We start from the raw sequence: 18,948 nt of genomic DNA, 5'->3' as shown, positions 1-18,948 counted from the left end.
ATTATTGTATGTATATTTTGCCTTTCTATTATTTATTTTGGGGTTTCATTGTTCATGACCGTTGCCCTTTTTATATTGGTGATTTCTAAAAAAAATAGCATTTATACATACTTCAAAGCTATATAAGTAAATATACTTTTTTGACAATAGGAACATTCTTGAAACCTTACATCAAAACAAATCTGTATAGTATTTTCCAAAGCAGAGGAATTACCTACATCCTAATGTATACAATAAAGAATTGAGAGAAAAGCTGGGAGAAGAAATCAGATGAAAAGATATAAAATTTATATGAGTGGTACTGATTCATGAGTACCTATAATTAGGACATTGAGGTATATTAACCTCAAGATTCCCTAGTATGCCCTTAGTTTAAAACAGCTTCCCAATAAGTCCAGAATAGGATACTATTTCAAATACCACATAATTAATTGAAAAAAAGTCCTCAGAGTTACTTACCTCACACAGTAGCTCCCCCCAATTCTGATGGTCTGAAGTGAAGATCAAGTACCTACTGTACAGAGAAAAATCTTACAGAACTAAAGGAGTAACATGGAATTGCCCAGCAATTTTTAAGTAACTTTGGGTAACTTGGAAGCATGAATAGACTTTTCAAACTGAGAGCTGGTATTCTAGATGAAGGCAAAGCAAAGAGAAGAAAAGCAAAGAGAAGGGAGTATATTAAGGTGGAGTGGCTATGGATTCAAATAATAAAATGGTACATTGGCTTGAGCATAGAATTATTAACACATCTTGTTGGCTTAAGGGTTGGCCCCAACCAAAGTGAGATACTTCCAAACAGGCAAGTATAGGCAAATAGATTGAGAACCTATAGATGGACAGGCTGAGTCCTTAAATGCCTAATAAATATGGTGCAAGGACAACTGGCACCAGCTACATTATGTAAGCTGGTACAAACAAAGAGAGCAAACAATTTAAATAAGAGAGCTTGAATTATCAGAGTAGAACAGTACTCTCATTTAGAAGAATAATTGACATCAGCACATCAGTCCCTGGGGCACTTTGTCCCTAACCTACAATTACACAGTTTATATAGGTGCGATTTGTTCATTCGCCTTTTTTTTTAAAAAATCATAAAGCTGTCAATTTTCAAAGAATTGTAATAATTAAGCTGCCTTCAAATAAATTAGGCTGTGGGATTCTGTACTCAAACTACTTTTTTTAGAAAAGAATTTTTCATTGCATTATTTTGAATCACTCTTTCTTTTTTACATTTCTAACCCTTATGCATTCCTCTTCTCAAGGGTTAAAAAGGAAAATCCTATCCTCCTAATAAAGTATTGTCTGCTAAAGACACTACATTTTAAGCCTATCCTGTCACTAAAGCATTCACTTGGTATGTAACCATCTTATATCTTTTATAACTTTTTACTAGTTATAAGTAAAAATTTCAGCATTTAAAAACATTTAGAATATATAGAAAAACATCAAAAATATATAAGAAAATAAAATCTTTGAGTTACTTAAAGAATAAGGTCTCCTTTCCTCTCATTTCTAATATTCTCACAAATGCCAATCCTCTACTCTTGGGGAAAAGACAAAATATAAACAACAAAAACAACCAAAGAAAAAATCCTTTGACCAGGGTCTTTGCTATGTTGTTATCTCACTCTGTATCATCTGTTGACTCTTTATCATGCAGTTCACATTTAATTATGCCTTCTGTGTATGTAAATGAAGACAGGATTTCAGGTGTTTTGAGCTTAAAGTTTAAGTAATACAGGAAGTCTTACTCAAGATTGCATAGCTATGTACAAACATATTGTCTTTGGATGAGGAAAGAAATCCTTTCAAATTACAAACTGAAAAAGTTAATAAATGCCAAGAAGAAATTCATTAAAAAAAAAAACCTAACATAATATGGTTGTCATTTAACTGCTTGACACTTAAATTGTGTTTCCAGCAATTTGCGGCTGCATATTCTGTGAATGCACTTCAAAAGACAATGACATTTTTCTATAAAGAGAAAGATAATTTTAATCTAGTGTGGTTGACTGAGAATTTTTTTCTTTCATTTTCATAACTTTAGAAAAGCTCATTTCTGTGTCTTCTGCATTTTTAAGATTGTGATCCAATTTGAGATAACTGTCATTAAATTACTTTTCTATATGGCCTGCCTTGGCCTGAACTTCCCAGAAATTTGATCTTAGAAAATTGAATATTGAATTGTAAGTTTTTCTAAAGAAATGTGGTCCAGGTAGTCAAAGGGAAGGACAAAGGGAGGTGGGGGTTAAAACAGGAAAAAAAAGACAGCCAGTGTTAAGATAACCTGATGTGATGGCAACCACAAAAACTGCTGTCTGGAAGTTCCCAGAGACCCCGGAAAGTCCAGGTCAGATACATCTTAGCACTGCCCTTTATAAGGAAGAAATGGATCAACATCCATTACCAGCCCACCAGGTCTTTATTAAGGTTTCCCTCCAGACTGTGCCTGCACAAACTCAAAATTTATCTTCCCTGGAAACTACTTCTTGATAAAGAGCAGGAAGAGATGTCTGGCAAAGATGAGTTCCCATCTGGCTTACCAACATAACTGTTGGTTCAGAACATAACTGATTTTTTGGGTGGTTCTTCTTGTTGAGTTATAAGAGTTCTTTTTGTTACTCTGGATATTAATCTCTATTCAGTTATACCATTTGCTAGTATTTTCTCCCATTATGTGCTCAGTTCTTTACTCTCTTGATAAATCATTTGATACTCACACATTTAAAAGTATGATTTAGCTTAATTTACTTATTTTTTTCTAGTGATTTTGGTTTTACATCCAGAAATCACTACCAGATCAAATCTCAGATTTTCCCTTGTGTTTTCTTATAAGAGTTTCATAGCTTTAGGTCTTACTTTTAGGCCTTTGATTCATTTTGAATTAAATTGGAAAGTGTGTGTTCTCCAACTTTGCTCTTAATTTTCAAAATGTTTTGGATATTTGGGTTCCCTTGGGATTGCAAATAAATTATAAAGCTCTTAGAGCCGGAAGCAAGTCTGTGGATATCAGATATAAAGATGTGAATAGAGTTAGCCTATAGTTAAAATTTATTCCTTTTGCAAATTTTCAAAAGGAGAATGGCTTATGACACAAAAATATATGTCACTTGATCACATTGCTAGGGGCACACCAATGGTCTGGAAATGATAATGGCTGCTAATTTTTCAGAACTGTTAAAAAATACCAACATATCTATAATTCCTAATGAATATCCAGCAGGATGAGTAACAGAGAGACCCATGGCTAGACAACTCATAGCACAATTACAAAACACAATAGACAAAGACGATTACAAAATGATCTAAAAAAAGAGAGGTTACTTAAGGTACAGACAGTGAAACTGAAAGTTGACTTTTTAATTGCAAAGGAAGTCAAAAGAGAGAAAAATGTTATCTTCAACGAACTGTGAGGTATCTACCACAAATTTGTATATCACAAATAAATTTGTGGTGTACAAGGAAACCAGATCTGAAAGAGACACGTGCACCCCAATGTTCATCGCAGCACTGTTTATGATAGCCAGGACATGGAAGCAACCTAGATGCCCATCAGCAGACGAATGGATAAGAAAGCTGTGGTACATATATACCATGGAATATTACTCAGCCATTAAAAAGAATCCATTTGAATCAATTCTAATGAGATGGATGAAACTGGAGCCCATTATACAGAGTGAAGTAAGCCAGAAAGATAAAGACCAATACAGTATATTAACGCATATATGTGGAATTTAAAAAGATTGTAACAATAACCCTATATGCAAAACAGAAAAAGAGACACAGATGTACAGAACAGACTTTTGGACTCTGTGGGAGAAGGCGAGGGTGGGATGTTCAGAGAGAACAGCATTGAAACAAGTATACTATCAAGAGTGAAACAGATCACCAGCCCAGGTTGGATGCATGAGACGGGTGTTCAGGGCTGGTACACTGGGAAGACCCAGAGAGATGGGATGGAGAGGGAGGTGGGAGGGGGGATCGGGAGGGGGAACACATGTAAATCCATGGCTGATTCATGTCAGTGTATGGCAAAAACCACTACAATGTTGTAAAGTAATTAGACTTCAACGAATAAAAATAAATGGAAAAAAAAAAATTTTGTGGTGTAAGTCATTGAGATTTTGGGGGTTGTATGTAATTCCTACAATAGCTTTTAGTGTTTGCAGACTGTTGTATTATTACATTTTATAGATGTATAATAATATATGTAGGGCTCAGCACCAAAGAATTAGCAATGTATCTTGAATGTTCTGATATACAAATAGAATGAGATAAAAACAAAATTGGTTTACTGAGATACTGGATACAGATAGATGTAAAGATAGAATAGAGATTTAGATTCAATGCAATCTCAATAAGATTTACATATATAAATATAATTTGAAAAGCTGATTCTTTTCAAGAAGAGTGAAAGTGAAAGTCACTCAGTCGTGTCTAACTCTTTGCCAACCTATGGGCTATACAGCCCAAGGAATTCACCAGTGCAGAATACTGGAGTGGGAAGCCTCTCTCTTCTCCATGGGATCTTCAAAACTAAGGGATTAAACCCAGGCTCCCACATTGCAGGTGGATTCTTTACCAGCTGAGCCACACAGTAAAGGGCCAAAAAAAGCAGCCAAGACAATGTTCAGTTCAGTCAGTTCAGTCCCTCAGTCATGTCCGACTCTTTGCGACCCCATAGACTGAAGCACGCCAGGTCTCCCTATCTGTCACCAACTCCCAGAGTTTACTCAAACTCATGTCCATTGAGTTGGTGATGCCATCCAACCATCTCATCATCTGTCATTCCCTTCTCCTCCTGACTTCAATCTTCCCCAGCGTCAGGGTCTTTACAAATAAGTCAGTTCTTCACACCAGGTGGCCAAAGAATTGGAGTTTCAGCTTTAGCATCAGTCCTTCCAATGAATATTCAGGACTGATTTCCTTTAGGATGGACTGGTTGGATCTCCTTGCAGTCCAAGGGACTCTCAAGACTCTTCTCGAACCCCACAAATTAAAAGCATCAAGTCTTTGGTGCTCAGCTTCCTTTATAGTTCAATTCTCACATCCATCCGTGACTACTGGAAAAACCATTACTTTGGCTAGATGGACCTTTGTTGGCAAAGTAATGTCTCTGTTTTTTAATATGCTGTCTAGGTTGGTGATGACTTTTCTTCCAAAGCGCAAGTATCTTTTAATTTCATGGTTACAGTCATTATCTACAGTAATTTGGAGCCCCCCAAAATAAAGTCAGCCACTGCTTCCACTGTTTCCCTATCTGTTTGCCATGAAGTGATGGGACCAGATCCCATGATCTTAGTTTTCTGAATGTTGAGTTTTAAGCCAACTTTTTCACTCTCCTCTTTCACTTTCATCAAGAGGCTTTTTAGTTCTTCTTCACTTTCTGCCATAAGGGTGCTGTCATCTGCATATCTGAGGTTATTGATATTTATCCTGACAATCTTGATTCCAGCTTGTGCTTCATCCAGGCCCATGTTTTTTATGATGTACTCTGCATATAAGTTTAATTAGCAGGGTGACAATATACAGCCTTAATGTACTCCTTTCCTTATTTGGAAACAGTCTGTTGTTCCATGTCCAGTTCTAATTGTTGATTCCTGACCTGCATACAAACTTCTCAAGAGGGAGGTCAGGTGGTCTGGTATTCCCATCTCTTTCAGAATTTTCCATAGTTTGTTGTGATCTACACAGTTAAAGGCTTTGGCATAGTCAATAAAGCAGAAGTAGATGTTTTCCTGGAAAACTTGTTTTTTTGAAGATCCAACAGATGTTGTCAATTTGATCTCTGCTTCCTCTGCCCTTTCTAAATTCAGCTTGAACACCTGGCAAGTTCACGGTTCATGTATTGGTGAAGCCTGGCTTGGAGAATTTTGAGCATTACTTTGCAACCTTGTGAGATGAGTGCAATTGTGCAATAGTTTGAGCATTATTTGACATTACCTTTCTTTGGGATTGGAATGAAAAACTGACCTTTTCCAGTGCTGTGGCCACTGATAAACTTCCCAAATTTGCTGGTATATTGAGTGCAGTACTTTGACAGCATCATCTTTTAGGATTTGAAATAGCTCAACTGGAATTTCATCACCTCCACTAGCTTCATTTGTAGTGATGCTTCCTAATGCCCACTTGACTGTTATTCCAGGTATTTCTTGACATCCTACTTTTACATTCAAGTCCCCTATAATGAAAAGGACATCTTTGTTGGGTGTTAGTTCTAGAAGGTCTTTTATGTCTTCATAGAACCATTCAACTTCAGCTTCTTCAGCATTACTGGTCAGGGCATAGACTTGTATTACTGTGATATGAAATGGTTTGCTTTGGAAATGAACAGAAATCATTCCGTCATTTTTGAGATTGTGTTTAAGTACTGCATTTCAGACTCTTTTATTGACTATAATGGCTACTCCATTTTTTCTAAGGGATTCTTGCCCACAGTAGTAGATATAATGGTCATCTGAGTTATGTTCACCCATTCCAGTCCATTTTAGTTTGCTGATTCCTAAAATGTTGATGTTCACTCTTGCCATCTTGCTATTTGTAAGTTTTTCTCAGACAGCAGTTTTGCTTTTTTGCAAATTTTCTTTTTCTTGGGGATGGTCTTGATCCCTGCCTCCTGTACAATGTCATGAACCTCCATCTGTAGTTCATCAGACACTCTATCAGATCTAGTCCCTTAAATCTATTTCTCACTTCCACTGTACAGTCATAAGGGATTTGATTTAGGTCATACCTGAATGGTATAGTGGTTTTCCCCTCTCTCTTCAATTTAAGTATGAATTTGGCAATAAGGGGTTCATGAACGGAGCCACAGTCCACTCCCGGTCTTGTTTTTGCTGACTTTATAGAGCTTCTCCATCTTTGGCTACAAAGGATATAATCAATCTGATTATGGTGTTGACCATCTGGTGATGTCCATGTGTTGAGTCTTCTCTTGTGTTATTGGAAGAGGGTGTTTGCTATGACCAGTGCATTCTCTTGGCACAACTCTGCTAGCCTCTGCCCTGCTTCATTCTGTACTCCAAGGCCAAATTTGCCTAATACTCCAGGTGTTTCTTGACTTCCTACTTTTGCATTCCAGTACCCTATAATGAAAAGGACATCTCATTTGGGTGTTAGTTCTAGAAGGTCTTGTAGGTCTTCATAGAAGTGTTCAACTTCAGCTTCTTTAGCATTACTGATCGGGGCATAGACTTGGATTACCATGATGTTGAATGGTTTGCTTAGGAAAAGAACAGAGAGCATTCTGTCGTTTTTGAGATTGCATCCAAGTACTGCATTTCAGACTCTTTAGTTGACTATGATGGCTACTCCATTTCTTCTAAGGGATTCCTGCCCACAGTATATAGATATACTGCCCACAGATATATTGGTCATCTGAGTTAAATTCAACCATTCCAGTTCATTCTAGTTCACTGATTTCTAGAATGTCGATGTTCACTCGTTCCATCTCCTGTTTGGCCACTTCCAATTTGCCTTGATTCATGGACCTAACATTCCAGATTCCTATGCAATATTGTTCTTTACAGCATCGGACCTTTCTTCTATCACCAGTCCCATCCACAACTGGGTATTGTGTTTGCTTTGGCGCCATCCCTTCATTCTTTCTGGAGTTATTTCTCCACTGATCTCCAGTAGCATTTTGGGCACCTACTGACCTGAGGAGTTCAACTTTCAATGTCCTGTCTTTTTGCCTTTTCATAGTGTTCATGGGGTTCTCAAAGCAGGAATACTGAAGTGGTTTGTCATTCCCTTCACCAGTGGACCAGCAAAGGAGAAAAGAAAAGATATACCCATTTCAATGCAGAGTTCCAAAGAATAGCAAGGAGAGATAAGAAAGCCTTCCTCAGTGATCAATGCAAAGAAATAGAGGAAAACAACAGAATGGGAAAGACTAGAGATCTCTTCAAGAAAATTAGAGATACCAAGGGAATATTTCATGCAAAGATGGGCTTGATAAAGAACAGAAATGGTATGGACTTAACAGAAGCAGAAGATATTAAGAAGAGGTGGCAAGAATACACAAAGAACTGTACAAAAAAGATCTTCAAGACCCAGATCATCATGATGGTGTGATCACTCACACTCACCTAGAGCCGGACATCCTGGAATGTGAAGTCAGGTGGGCCTTAGGAAGCATCACTACGAGCAGAGCTAGTGGAGGTGATGGAATTGCAGTTGAGCTATTTCAAATACTAAAAGATGATGCTGTGAAAGTGCTGCACTCAATATGTCAGCAAATTTGGAAAACTCAGCAGTGGCCACGGGACTGGAAAAGATCAGTTTTCATTCCAATCCCAAAGAAAGGTAATGTCATATAATGCACAAAGTACCACACAATTGCACTTATCTCACATGCTAGCAAAGTAATACTTAAAATTCTCCAAGCCAGGCTTTAGCAATATGTGAACCGTGAACTTACAGATGTTCAAGCTGGTTTTAGAAAGGGCAGAGTAACCAGAGATCAAATTGCCAACATCTGTTGGATCATCGAAAAAGCAAGAGAGTTCCAGAAAAACATCTACTTCTGCTTTATTGACTATGCCAAAGCCTTTGACTGTGTGGATCACAATAAACTGTGGAAAATTCTGAAAGAGATGGGAATACCAGACCACCTGACCCACCTCTTGAGAAACCTGTATGCAGGTCAGGAAGCAACAGTTAGAACTGGGCATGGAACAACAGACTGATTCCAAATAGGAAAAGGAGTACGTCAAGGCTGTATATTGTCACCCTGCTTATTTAACTTATATGCAGAGAACATCATGAGAAACGCTGGGCTGGAAGAAGCACATGCTGGAATCAAGGTTGCCTGGAGAAATATCAATAACCTTAGATATGCAGATGACACCACCCTTATGGCAGACAGTGGAGAGGAACTAAAAAGCTTCTTGATGAAAGTGAAAGAGGAGAGTGAAAAAGTTGGCTTAAAGCTCAACATTCAGAAAACTAAGATCATGGCATCCCGTCCCATCACTTCATGGCAAATAGATGGGAAAACAGTGGCTGATTTTATGTTTTTGGTCTCCAAAATCACTGCAGATGGTGATTGCAGTCATGAAATTAAAAGACACTTACTCCTTGGTAGGAAAGTTATAACTAACCTAGACAGCATATTAAAAGGCAGAGACATTACTTTGCCAACAATGGTCTGTCTGGTCAAGGCTGTGGTTTTTCCAGTGGTCATGTATGGATGTGAGAGTTGGACTGTGAAGAAAGCTGAGTGGCAAAAAATTGATGCTTTTGAACTGTGGTTTTGGAGAAGACTCTTGAGAGTCCCTTGGACTGCAAGGGTATCCAACCAGTCCATTCTAAAGGAGATCAGTTCATTGGAAGGACTGATGCTTAAGCTGAAACTCCAATACTTTGGGCACCTCATGGGAAGAGTTGACTCATTAGAAAAGACCCTGATGCTGGGAGGGATTGGGGGCAGGAGGAGAAGGGGACGACAGAGGATGAGATGGCTGGATGGCATCACTGACTCGATGGACATGAATTTGAGTAAACTTCAAGAGTTGGTGATGATAGGGAGGCCTGGCGTGCTGTGATTCATGGGGCCGCAAAGTGTTAGACACGACTGAGTGACTGGACTGAACTGTGGTTCATGTGATCAGTTTGCTTAGTTTTCTGTGATTGTGGTTTTCATTTTGTCTGCCTTCTGATGGAGAAGGATAAGATGCTTATGGAAACTTCCTGATGGGAGAGACTGACTGAGGGGGAAGCTGGGTCTTGTTCTGATGGGCAGGGCCATGCTCAGTAAATCTTTAATCTAATTTTCTGTTGACAGTTGGAGCTGTGTCCTTCCCAGTTATTTACCTGGGGCCAAATTATGGTGGAGGTAATAAAGATAATGGCAACCTCCTTCAACAGGTCCCATGCACACATTGCTATACTCAGTGCCTCCAACCCTGCAGTGGGCCACCGCTGACTCACACCTCCACTGGAGACACTCACGGGCAAGTCTGGGTCAGTCTCTTGTGGGGTCACTGCTCCTTTCTCCTGGGTCCTTGTGTGCACAAGGTTCTGTTTGTGCCCTCCAAGAGTCTATTTTCCCAGTTTTGGGTAAGTTCTGCAGCTCTATGGTGGGATTAATGGTGACCTCCTCCTAGAGGCCTTATGCCATACCCTAGTCTGCTGCTCCCAGAGTCCCTGCCTCTGTGGTAGTCCACTGCTGACCCATACCTCCAAGGAGACACTCAAATACAGTTCTGACTCAGTCTCTGTGGGGTCTCTGGGTCCTGGTGTGCATAAGGTTTGTTTGAGCCCTCTGAGAGTCTCTGGCGAGTATAGGTTTTGATTCTAAATACAGTTTTGGAGTGTGGGGGCCGCGGCTGGGGGCGGTGGTAGACCAGAGCTGCGCTCCAGCCCCCTTTTCCCTCCATGGTTTCTCTCCACTCCCGCGAGTAACTTGGCTCTGGGGGGGGGGCAGGGGGGGGGGGGCGGGGGACGGTGCTCCGCTTGCCTGCCCACACACCGCCCGCCACCCAGGACCGTGCAGTTGGCCTTTGCCTTGAGCAGACCCCTTGTGATGGCCCTCGCTGCGCAGGCTGGGATGTCTCTCCCCGCTCCGCCCCCGCAGCAGAAAGTTAAGTTTGAAGAGGGGGGAAGAGAGAGAAACATGGACATGAAGAGGAGGATCCACCTGGAGCTGAGGAACCGGACCCCGGCAGCTGTTCGAGAACTTGTCCTGGACAATTGCAAATCAAGTGATGGGAAAATTGAGGGCTTAACAGCTGAATTTGTGAACTTAGAGTTCCTCAGTTTAATAAATGTAGGCTTGATTTCAGTTTCAAATCTTCCCAAACTACCTAAATTGAAAAAGCTTGAGCTCAGTGACAATAGAATCTGTGGAGGTCTGGATATGTTAGCAGAAAAACTTCCAAATCTTACACATCTAAACTTAAGTGGAAGTAAACTGAAAGATATCAGCACCCTGGAACCTTTGAAAAAGTTGGAATGTCTGAAGAGCCTGGATCTGTTTAACTGTGAGGTTACTAACCTGAATGACTACCAAGAGAGTGTCTTCAAGCTCCTGCCCCAACTGACCTATCTGGATGGCTATGACCAGGAGGATCGTGAAGCCCCAGATTCAGATGCCGAGGTGGATGGTGTGGATGAAGAAGAGGATGATGAGGAAGGAGAGGATGAGGATAAGGAGGAGGATGAAGACGGCAAGGAAGAAGAGTTTGGTGATGAAGAAGATGACGATGAAGATGAAGATGTAGAAGGGGAGGAAGATGAAGATAAAGTCAGTGGGGAGGAAGAAGAATTTGGACATGATGGAGAAGGTGATGAAGATGATGAGGATGAGGATGAAGACAAAGATGAAGATGAAGAAGAGGAAGAAAGCGGGAAAGGTGAAAAGAGGAAGAGAGAAACAGATGATGAAGGAGAAGATGATTAGTAAGACCTCAATAACCTGCAAAAAAAAGAACTGTTCAGTATTGGTTGGACTGCTGATTTGGATTTGGTAGCTGTTTTGTTTTTTTTTTTAAAGAAAAAAAAAAAGGTAGCTGTGATACAAACCCCAGGACACCCACCCACACAAAGAGCCAAAGAATAGTTCCTGTGACATTCCAGCTTCCTCCATTTAGTCCCTCTTGGAAATCCACCACCAAGCTTGGGGACTTCACCCCAACAAAATTGTAAGCTTTGTTAGGTTTTTGTGTAAGACTTGCTGTTGCATGGATAGCTGTGATTGGTGAGTCAACTGCCCGTGGCTACCAGTTACACCAAGATTGTAACAGCATTTTTACTTTCTGTACAACAAAGAAGCTTTGTAAATAAAATCTTAACATTTTGAACACACACACACACACACACACACACACACACACACACACACAATTTTGCCCCTCCTACCATCTTTTTGGGGCTTCTCCTTTTCCCTTGGAAGTGAGGTATCTCCTCAATGTCGCTCCAGCACTGTTCAGCCACCGCTCCAGTGCCGCAATTTTAAATAAGAACAATTCAGGTAAAATTGCTATTTCAGAAATCAAGCTTTATTTTAAAGCTATCCTAACTAAAACAATGCAAAGGTGACACATTGTGAGACAATTAAATCAAAGGAACAGAATAAAGAGTTCATAAACAGGTCCATGCATATATGAGCATTTTTATGAAGCGTTAATTCATCAGATAAATATTTACTGAGCTTCTACTCTATACTGTCATTCTCTAGACCATTGGAATATTAGTGTTCAAAATAGTCAAAGGCTTCTGATCTCATGGAACTTTCATTTTAGCAGGGACACAAATATTGAAATTAAATAGAATTCGTTAACTATATAGCATGATAAACAATTTCAAATGCTGGAGAAAAAATAGCAAAGTGAGGGAAGAAACGAATTGTTGAGGATGAGGTAATGTTTGTTGCTTTTAAAAATAACACTGACCACTGTACATCATTTTAGGAGAATAACAGTTGAGCTAAATCATAAAGAGATGTGGAATTTAGCCATAAAGATAGTTTTGGGGAAGAGAATTCCAGAGGGAAAATCCACTGGAAGGGTCCTGAGGTAGGAGTGTGCTTAGCCTGTTAAAAAAGGATGGGACACCCAGGGTAGCTGGAACACAGTAAGGAGCTGGGAATAGTAGGAACAGACATCAAGAGGTAATAAGAGGGAGCATATTGGAGGGGTCCTTGAGGCTTATCGCAAGGATTTTTGATTTCACTAAGATTTAAACTGTGAAACAGCAAGCTATAGCAGGGTTTTAACCACAGAAGTGACATGATTTGATGGGTCTTCACTTTAGCTGCTGCTTTGGAAATATCTGTTAGGGGACTAAGATAAACCTGGAGCCTATTTCAGAAGTGGCTAGAGACTAGAAGTAATCTGAAGATAGAGCCAACTAGAATTGCTCACTGACTGTATATGGTTATCAAAAGAAAGAAAAGTTTCAGAGATTAACTCAAGTGTTCACATAGAGCCGCAGGAAGGGATTAACTGCCATTGGTGGGCCTAGAAATGTCTACATGTTTGATGAAAGGTGTATTTGTAAAAACAATTAGATATCCAAGTGGCCATATCAAGTAAGCAGTTGAATGGGTGGGTCTGGAAATCAGGAAAGAGGTCTGAACTGGAGTCATCATTATATAGATATTATATGAATAAACCAGTAAGCTAGAAGAGCTGATCAGGAAATAGATATAGAAAGACAAATAACTGAGCTGGAGGCACTGCAATGTTAAGAAGTGAGTCAGAATAAAGGAAACAATGAAAAAATAAAGATTTTAGAAGGAAAAGCAAACAAAAATCAATGAGGATGAAATAAAACCATGACAATATAGTACACCTGAAGCCAAACTAAAGAGAAATAAACAAACAACAAAACACATATCCTCAGTTGATGACAAAATGCTGCTAATGGGTCAAATACAATGAAGCCTGAGAATTAATAATTGGATTTACCCAAGTGGAGGTCACTAAAGTGATTAGGTGTAAATCCTGAATAGAGAGGCCATATGAAAAAAATGAGGGGACTGAAATTGCAGACATCAAGAACAGAAAACACTTTATAAGTATGTGATTTTAAAATAACAGAGATGTCATTGCAGATTAGAGAAAATGGAAACTTTATCAATTCACTGTGCTGGAAAAATTATCCATATGGAAAATTAAAAATTTGCTTTGCTTCTTATGCTATATAAATCATTCTAGTTGGTTAGAAATAAAAACATGAAGAATTTTTTTTAATGAGTCTTTAGAAGACAAAATAGAAGAATATCTTTATGACTTTATTGTTATATGTGCTAAGTCGCTTCAGTCATGTCTGACTTTGGTGACCCTATGAACTGTAGCCTGCCAAGCTCCTCTGTTCATGGAATTCTCTGGGTGAGAATACTAGAGTGGGTTGCCATGCCCTCCTCCAGGGAATCTTCCTGACCCAGGGATTGAGTCCACCTCTTACATTTCCTGCATTGGCAGGTGGGTTCTTTACCATTAGAGCCACCTGGGAAGCCCCTTTACTGTTGTAGAATAATTAATTAAATAAGGCATAAACACACTGACATTAAAAATATTGATAATTCTATTTACATATAGATGAGAATCAAAAATGCAAATGTCACCAATTGTACATTATATAACAAACTAAAAGTACACAGCATATTCATTTTTTAAAAAACTTGTGTGCTTCTTTAAAAAAAAGCAGAAATCTAATTAAAAATGGGTAAAAAGTAGGCACTTTACAAAAGAAATCTAAGTGACTGGAAAACAAATGAATTATTCAAATACATTAGAAATCAAATAAGTAGATACTAAAACCATGTTGGGTAGCATTATATAATCAACAGATATACACATATACACATATACAGATATAATAAAAAATTCAGTCAATACCAAATATTAATCAAATGAAGAGCTACACTGCTAGATGGATTATAAATTGGCATAGTTATTTTGAAATACAAATTGTAGTAGATTTTAAGGTGTACAAACTTTACTTTCCATAAATTTCACTCAGGTATACACCCTATTTTGGGGCCTTTTGTGTGTGAGAACACAGGTACAGAAATATCAAAAGCAAAATCATTTCAGATAGACAAAACTGGAAACAAAAAATATACCTAAAAACCATAAAATCGATATAGATCAACTGGAATATATTCACTCAATGGAATGCCAAACACTAAGGAAAAGTGAGTAAACTGCATCTATACCAATAAAGAAAAAAAGATTAATATCATAAATGCAATATTCAGTGAAATAACCAAACATGAAAACAATAAATGTGGTATAGCAATATTTTTAAGTTCAAAAATAGGCAAAAATAAACTATGATTTTTAGGGATGCATACCTAAGTGATAAAGCTATGAAGAAAAAAAGAAAGGAGAACTAGTTGGTCATGTGCTAACCAGACATCTGATCTATTGAATACTCAGGCCAAAGCACAGAAGCAGTTTGTATAAGTTGACACCATTTAGTCACCCATCACATTCTTCTGTAATGATATTAAATCCAGGTAGCCGCAAATTTAGAAATTCCAAGCAAATAACACTGTAAATGGACTGCAGACTGTGAGCTTTGCTATCAATTCTCAGTAAATGAGACAGGTCAAAACTGAAGGGCAAAATCTCAAAAATTTGTGAAGTTTCTAACTGTGGGATTTAGAATTTTTTACATTCTTCTGCTTAAATCAATCGAACTAATAGTTTAAAAGAACTCAAACAGTAATTTCAACTAAAAATTTGGCTGTCATAGATAGTGTCTCCAAGACCATAGAAATTCATCTATTAGACATGTGTTAAAAGAAAAAATAAATAAGCAGGTAGCTGCATAATAGTGATGGATTAGGGAGTAGAAATAATGGAAGTAAGGGAACAAATTAAAAATATTCAATTCTCTTTTTCCTCATTTTATGTACTCTAACCTTGCTTTTTATGAGGAAGTGTTTCTGTTCCCATTCAAAATTAAACCTTCCAACTGGACTCTGTATTCCAATCTCTTTCACCCAATTAACAAACCTTCATCCTGAAATACTCCTCTCTGGAATTACTTGATTTTTCCTTCAACACCAGACATTTCTTGTCAAAATCTAAATTGCTGCTGTTTTTCCTGAGTCACTAAGTCATGTCAGACTATTTGTGACCTCATGGACTGTAGCACACCAGCCTTCTCTGTCTTCCATTATCTCCCACAGTTTGCTCATATTCATGTCCATTGAGCCACTGGGGCTAACTGTTCATCTTCTGCCACCCACTTCTCCTTTTGCCTTCATCTTTCCCAGCATCAGGGTCTTTTCCCATGAGTTGGCCCTTTGCATCAGGTGGCCAAAGTATTGGAGCTTCAGCTTCAGCATCCGTCCTTGCAATGAATATTCAGAGTTGATTTCCTTTAGGATTGACTGGCAAAACCCAAATAGTATTAATATTATTCATACCAAAAAGAATTGCTAAACCTTACCTTAACCCCACATAACTCTCAAGATATAACTTCACCTTTCTTCTGATAGGGTGCTTGTAGGGTGTTTATAAACACACTTTATAGGGTGTTTTCAATCATGCCATGGAAATATCTCTAGAGAGAATAAATGTGTCTATGAACTTGGTTACTCAGGTGTTCAACTTTCTGTTTCACATTAATCAAACTACACCCAGTATTTCAGATGGTGGACTCCTCCCTTTCACATCTTTTCTAACAATTTAATGCCACCTATCCATGGCCTGACATCAATACGTTGAAATTTCCCTGACCAAGTTCTTCAGTTTTCATTTCTTCTCTATCTACACAATACCTCTCTAGGTATATCTTTTAACCTAATCCCTAACTGCTGAGAAACAAAGAATCCACCTGCCAATGCAGGAGACACAGGAGATGCGAATTCAGTCTCTGGGTTGGGAAAATCATCTGGAGGAAGTGGCAACCCACTTCAGTATTCCTGCCTGAAAAATCCATGGACAGAGGAGCCTGGTGGGCTACAATCCAAACGACTGCAAAGAGTTGGACATGACTGAGCAACTAAACCTGAGCAGGAAGATAAGCATGTCTTTGCATTCATCTGCATGAAATGACTCCTACAGCCTACCTTTACCCTTAGTAACTCAAATTATATACAGATTAAAATATCCAGCTTTTTATATTGTATCTCCATTTAGATACTCAATAGACATTTGAAATTTAACATTCTTAAAAAAGAACTCTCAATTCTATGCACAAACCCTGCTTCACTCTGTTTCAACAAAGATGTTCACCATCTACTTTATTGCTCAGGCTTGCTATGTAAAAGTTCTTCTTGATTCTATTTCTTTCACACCCCAAACTCAACATATCATCTGCTTCTATTATCATGCCTTCAAAATATGTGTCAAGTTACATACATCTTAACATATTTCGTTCTGAAACTCTAAGCTGTAAGAGGAGCATCTTTCTTCAGAACGTATGAAAGACAGCCAAAGAGGTCTTTCTGCTTTAATGTGTTTTTTTCTCCTACCATTCACTCTCTATGAAGCAGCCATTGTAACAGTCTCAGAATTTTAGTCATAATCTGACTTTCCATTACCTGAAATCATAGGTACTTGGTATCAGATTTTTAATGTAAAATATGTTATTATTTATTGACCAGATCAATTGAGGGACTAATGAGTAGATTTCCTATTAGCCAAGGTGAAATGTGATACAATGCACTTAAATTTCTTCAGAATTTAGGCAAATAAAGGTGTTAATCCAAATCACAAGGTACAGATGATATCCAAACAAAGGGTATTGAGTTCTTATACATAAATAAAGCAGATGTGTTGGAAGGTCACACACTCAATTCTTTGGAATTTGAGAATCCCATTTCCTAAGCTTTTGAATCTTTCAAAGCCAACCTAATACCTAAGCAGTTGAACCACTAGGTTGGGTATTGTGTGATGTTTTCCGGTGTACATCAATGCACAGGAATTTTCTTGAGGTGGCAGGTGACTTTGTGTCAACCTAATCCATTCCATGAAAAATTTATTGTTACATGGAGTCTGAGTAATACGCAGCATGCACTCTAACCAGTTTTATCTCCGGTTAAAATTTAACAGACCAGTAGAAACCAAAGAGATGTTACCATGAACTGGCCTGTAGTAGGCCTGTGTGAACTACCAGCAATGCCCAGTGTGGAACTGGGGACAGAGAAAAGAACTGAATCTGCAGACTGGGGCCTGTGGACTGGGATTCCAATCAAATCTAGGACTGCTGATGGAACCACCAGCAATTCCTAAAGTGGAGTCTGAGGACAGAACTGAGGTCTGAGGATGCCAATCAGAAGGGTAACTGCATACGGAATAGAGGTTTAGGGGCTTGGGTTCAGTGTGGAAGCTTCTGTTAGCTCAAGATGACCTGCTCTGGGGTTAAAAAGCCAATTAAATCAGTGGCTCAACAGAAAGAGGGTGGTGCTCAACACAAGAGAACTTTCCCCCAACCCTCAGAAATGGCAAAAATGTCAGAGAACTCAAAGTGTTTGTGGGTGCCCGTGTGCATGTTGTGCCCGTGTGCATGTTGTCCTTGAAGTTATCAGAAGTTTCCTTCAGATTACTACACTCCCACCAACATTCTAAAAAAATAAAAAAAAGAATTCAACTGAGTAAATTTTAAAGATCTTATAAATAAAGAAAACATGATATTTATATATAAACTTTTTTTTATTAAAGTATAATAAATGTAAAAATTTTTAAACATACAAAAATTTGAACTTGATCAATTCTTTTTCAAAATAAACACTGAGTGTATCATGTATCCACATCTAGAAGCAGAAAACCACCAGCACAGGAAGTCTTCTCGTGCACTATGCCAACCACTAACCTTCCCAAAGGTTGGGTTAGTCTTGCTGGATCTGTATTTTATATAAATACACGCTTTTGTAACAACTTGCTTCATTAGTCCAACATTACATTTTTGAGATAAATCCATGTTGTTACTAGTGGTGCTGCAACACTTCTTATATTGGATATGTCATAATTGATGTCTTCATTTCACCATCAGTGAGCTTTTGGGTAGCTTCTGATTTTTCGTTTGTTGCCACATGACATCTAGTGAAGCTTATGTATATATATCTGTTAGAAATTTACCCAAGTATGTGCCTCCTAGGGCGTAAGTTATGGATAAGTTCAGCCTTGGTAACTGCAGTTACATACAATGTGATGGAAATATAAATTGTTTGCTGGTTTTCTTGCTTGTACTTTCTTTTCATTGTATTGACCCAACTGAAATATAACGCTTTGAGTGAGAGCGCTTTGTCTATTGTATTAACATCTACGACAAATGAATGAATGAGGGACCTGTATCTGAAAGATACATATTCCATTAATCACATTCCTGAAATCCTGCAACTTAGGGCATTAATTGAAATGTTACCCTACTCTGTACCTTCAACTTAATTTTTCTGTTAAACTAATACTGTTCTTAAAAATAAATCTATTTTTAAAACAGGGAAAAAAATGTTACTCCAAAGAATTCCTTGACCCCAATTTT

At 38.4% G+C, this 18,948-nt stretch overlaps 1 protein-coding gene across 1 annotated transcript; it reads left to right on the top strand.

Annotated features, from left to right (window-relative positions):
* The first annotated feature begins 10,587 nt into the window (after positions 1-10,587).
* Positions 10,588-11,422, top strand: LOC133061366 (acidic leucine-rich nuclear phosphoprotein 32 family member B-like). Its single transcript, XM_061149375.1, has one exon. The coding sequence runs from the start codon at positions 10,622-10,624 to the stop codon at positions 11,405-11,407; it is 786 nt and encodes a 261-aa protein (XP_061005358.1). The 5' UTR covers positions 10,588-10,621; the 3' UTR covers positions 11,408-11,422.
* The last annotated feature ends 7,526 nt before the right edge of the window (positions 11,423-18,948 follow it).

Source organism: Dama dama, chromosome 9 (genome assembly GCF_033118175.1).
Source record: "Dama dama isolate Ldn47 chromosome 9, ASM3311817v1, whole genome shotgun sequence".
NCBI lineage: Eukaryota > Metazoa > Chordata > Mammalia > Artiodactyla > Cervidae > Dama > Dama dama.
Note: the sequence above shows the minus strand (reverse complement) of the source record. Positions and strands in the feature narration are given on the sequence as shown.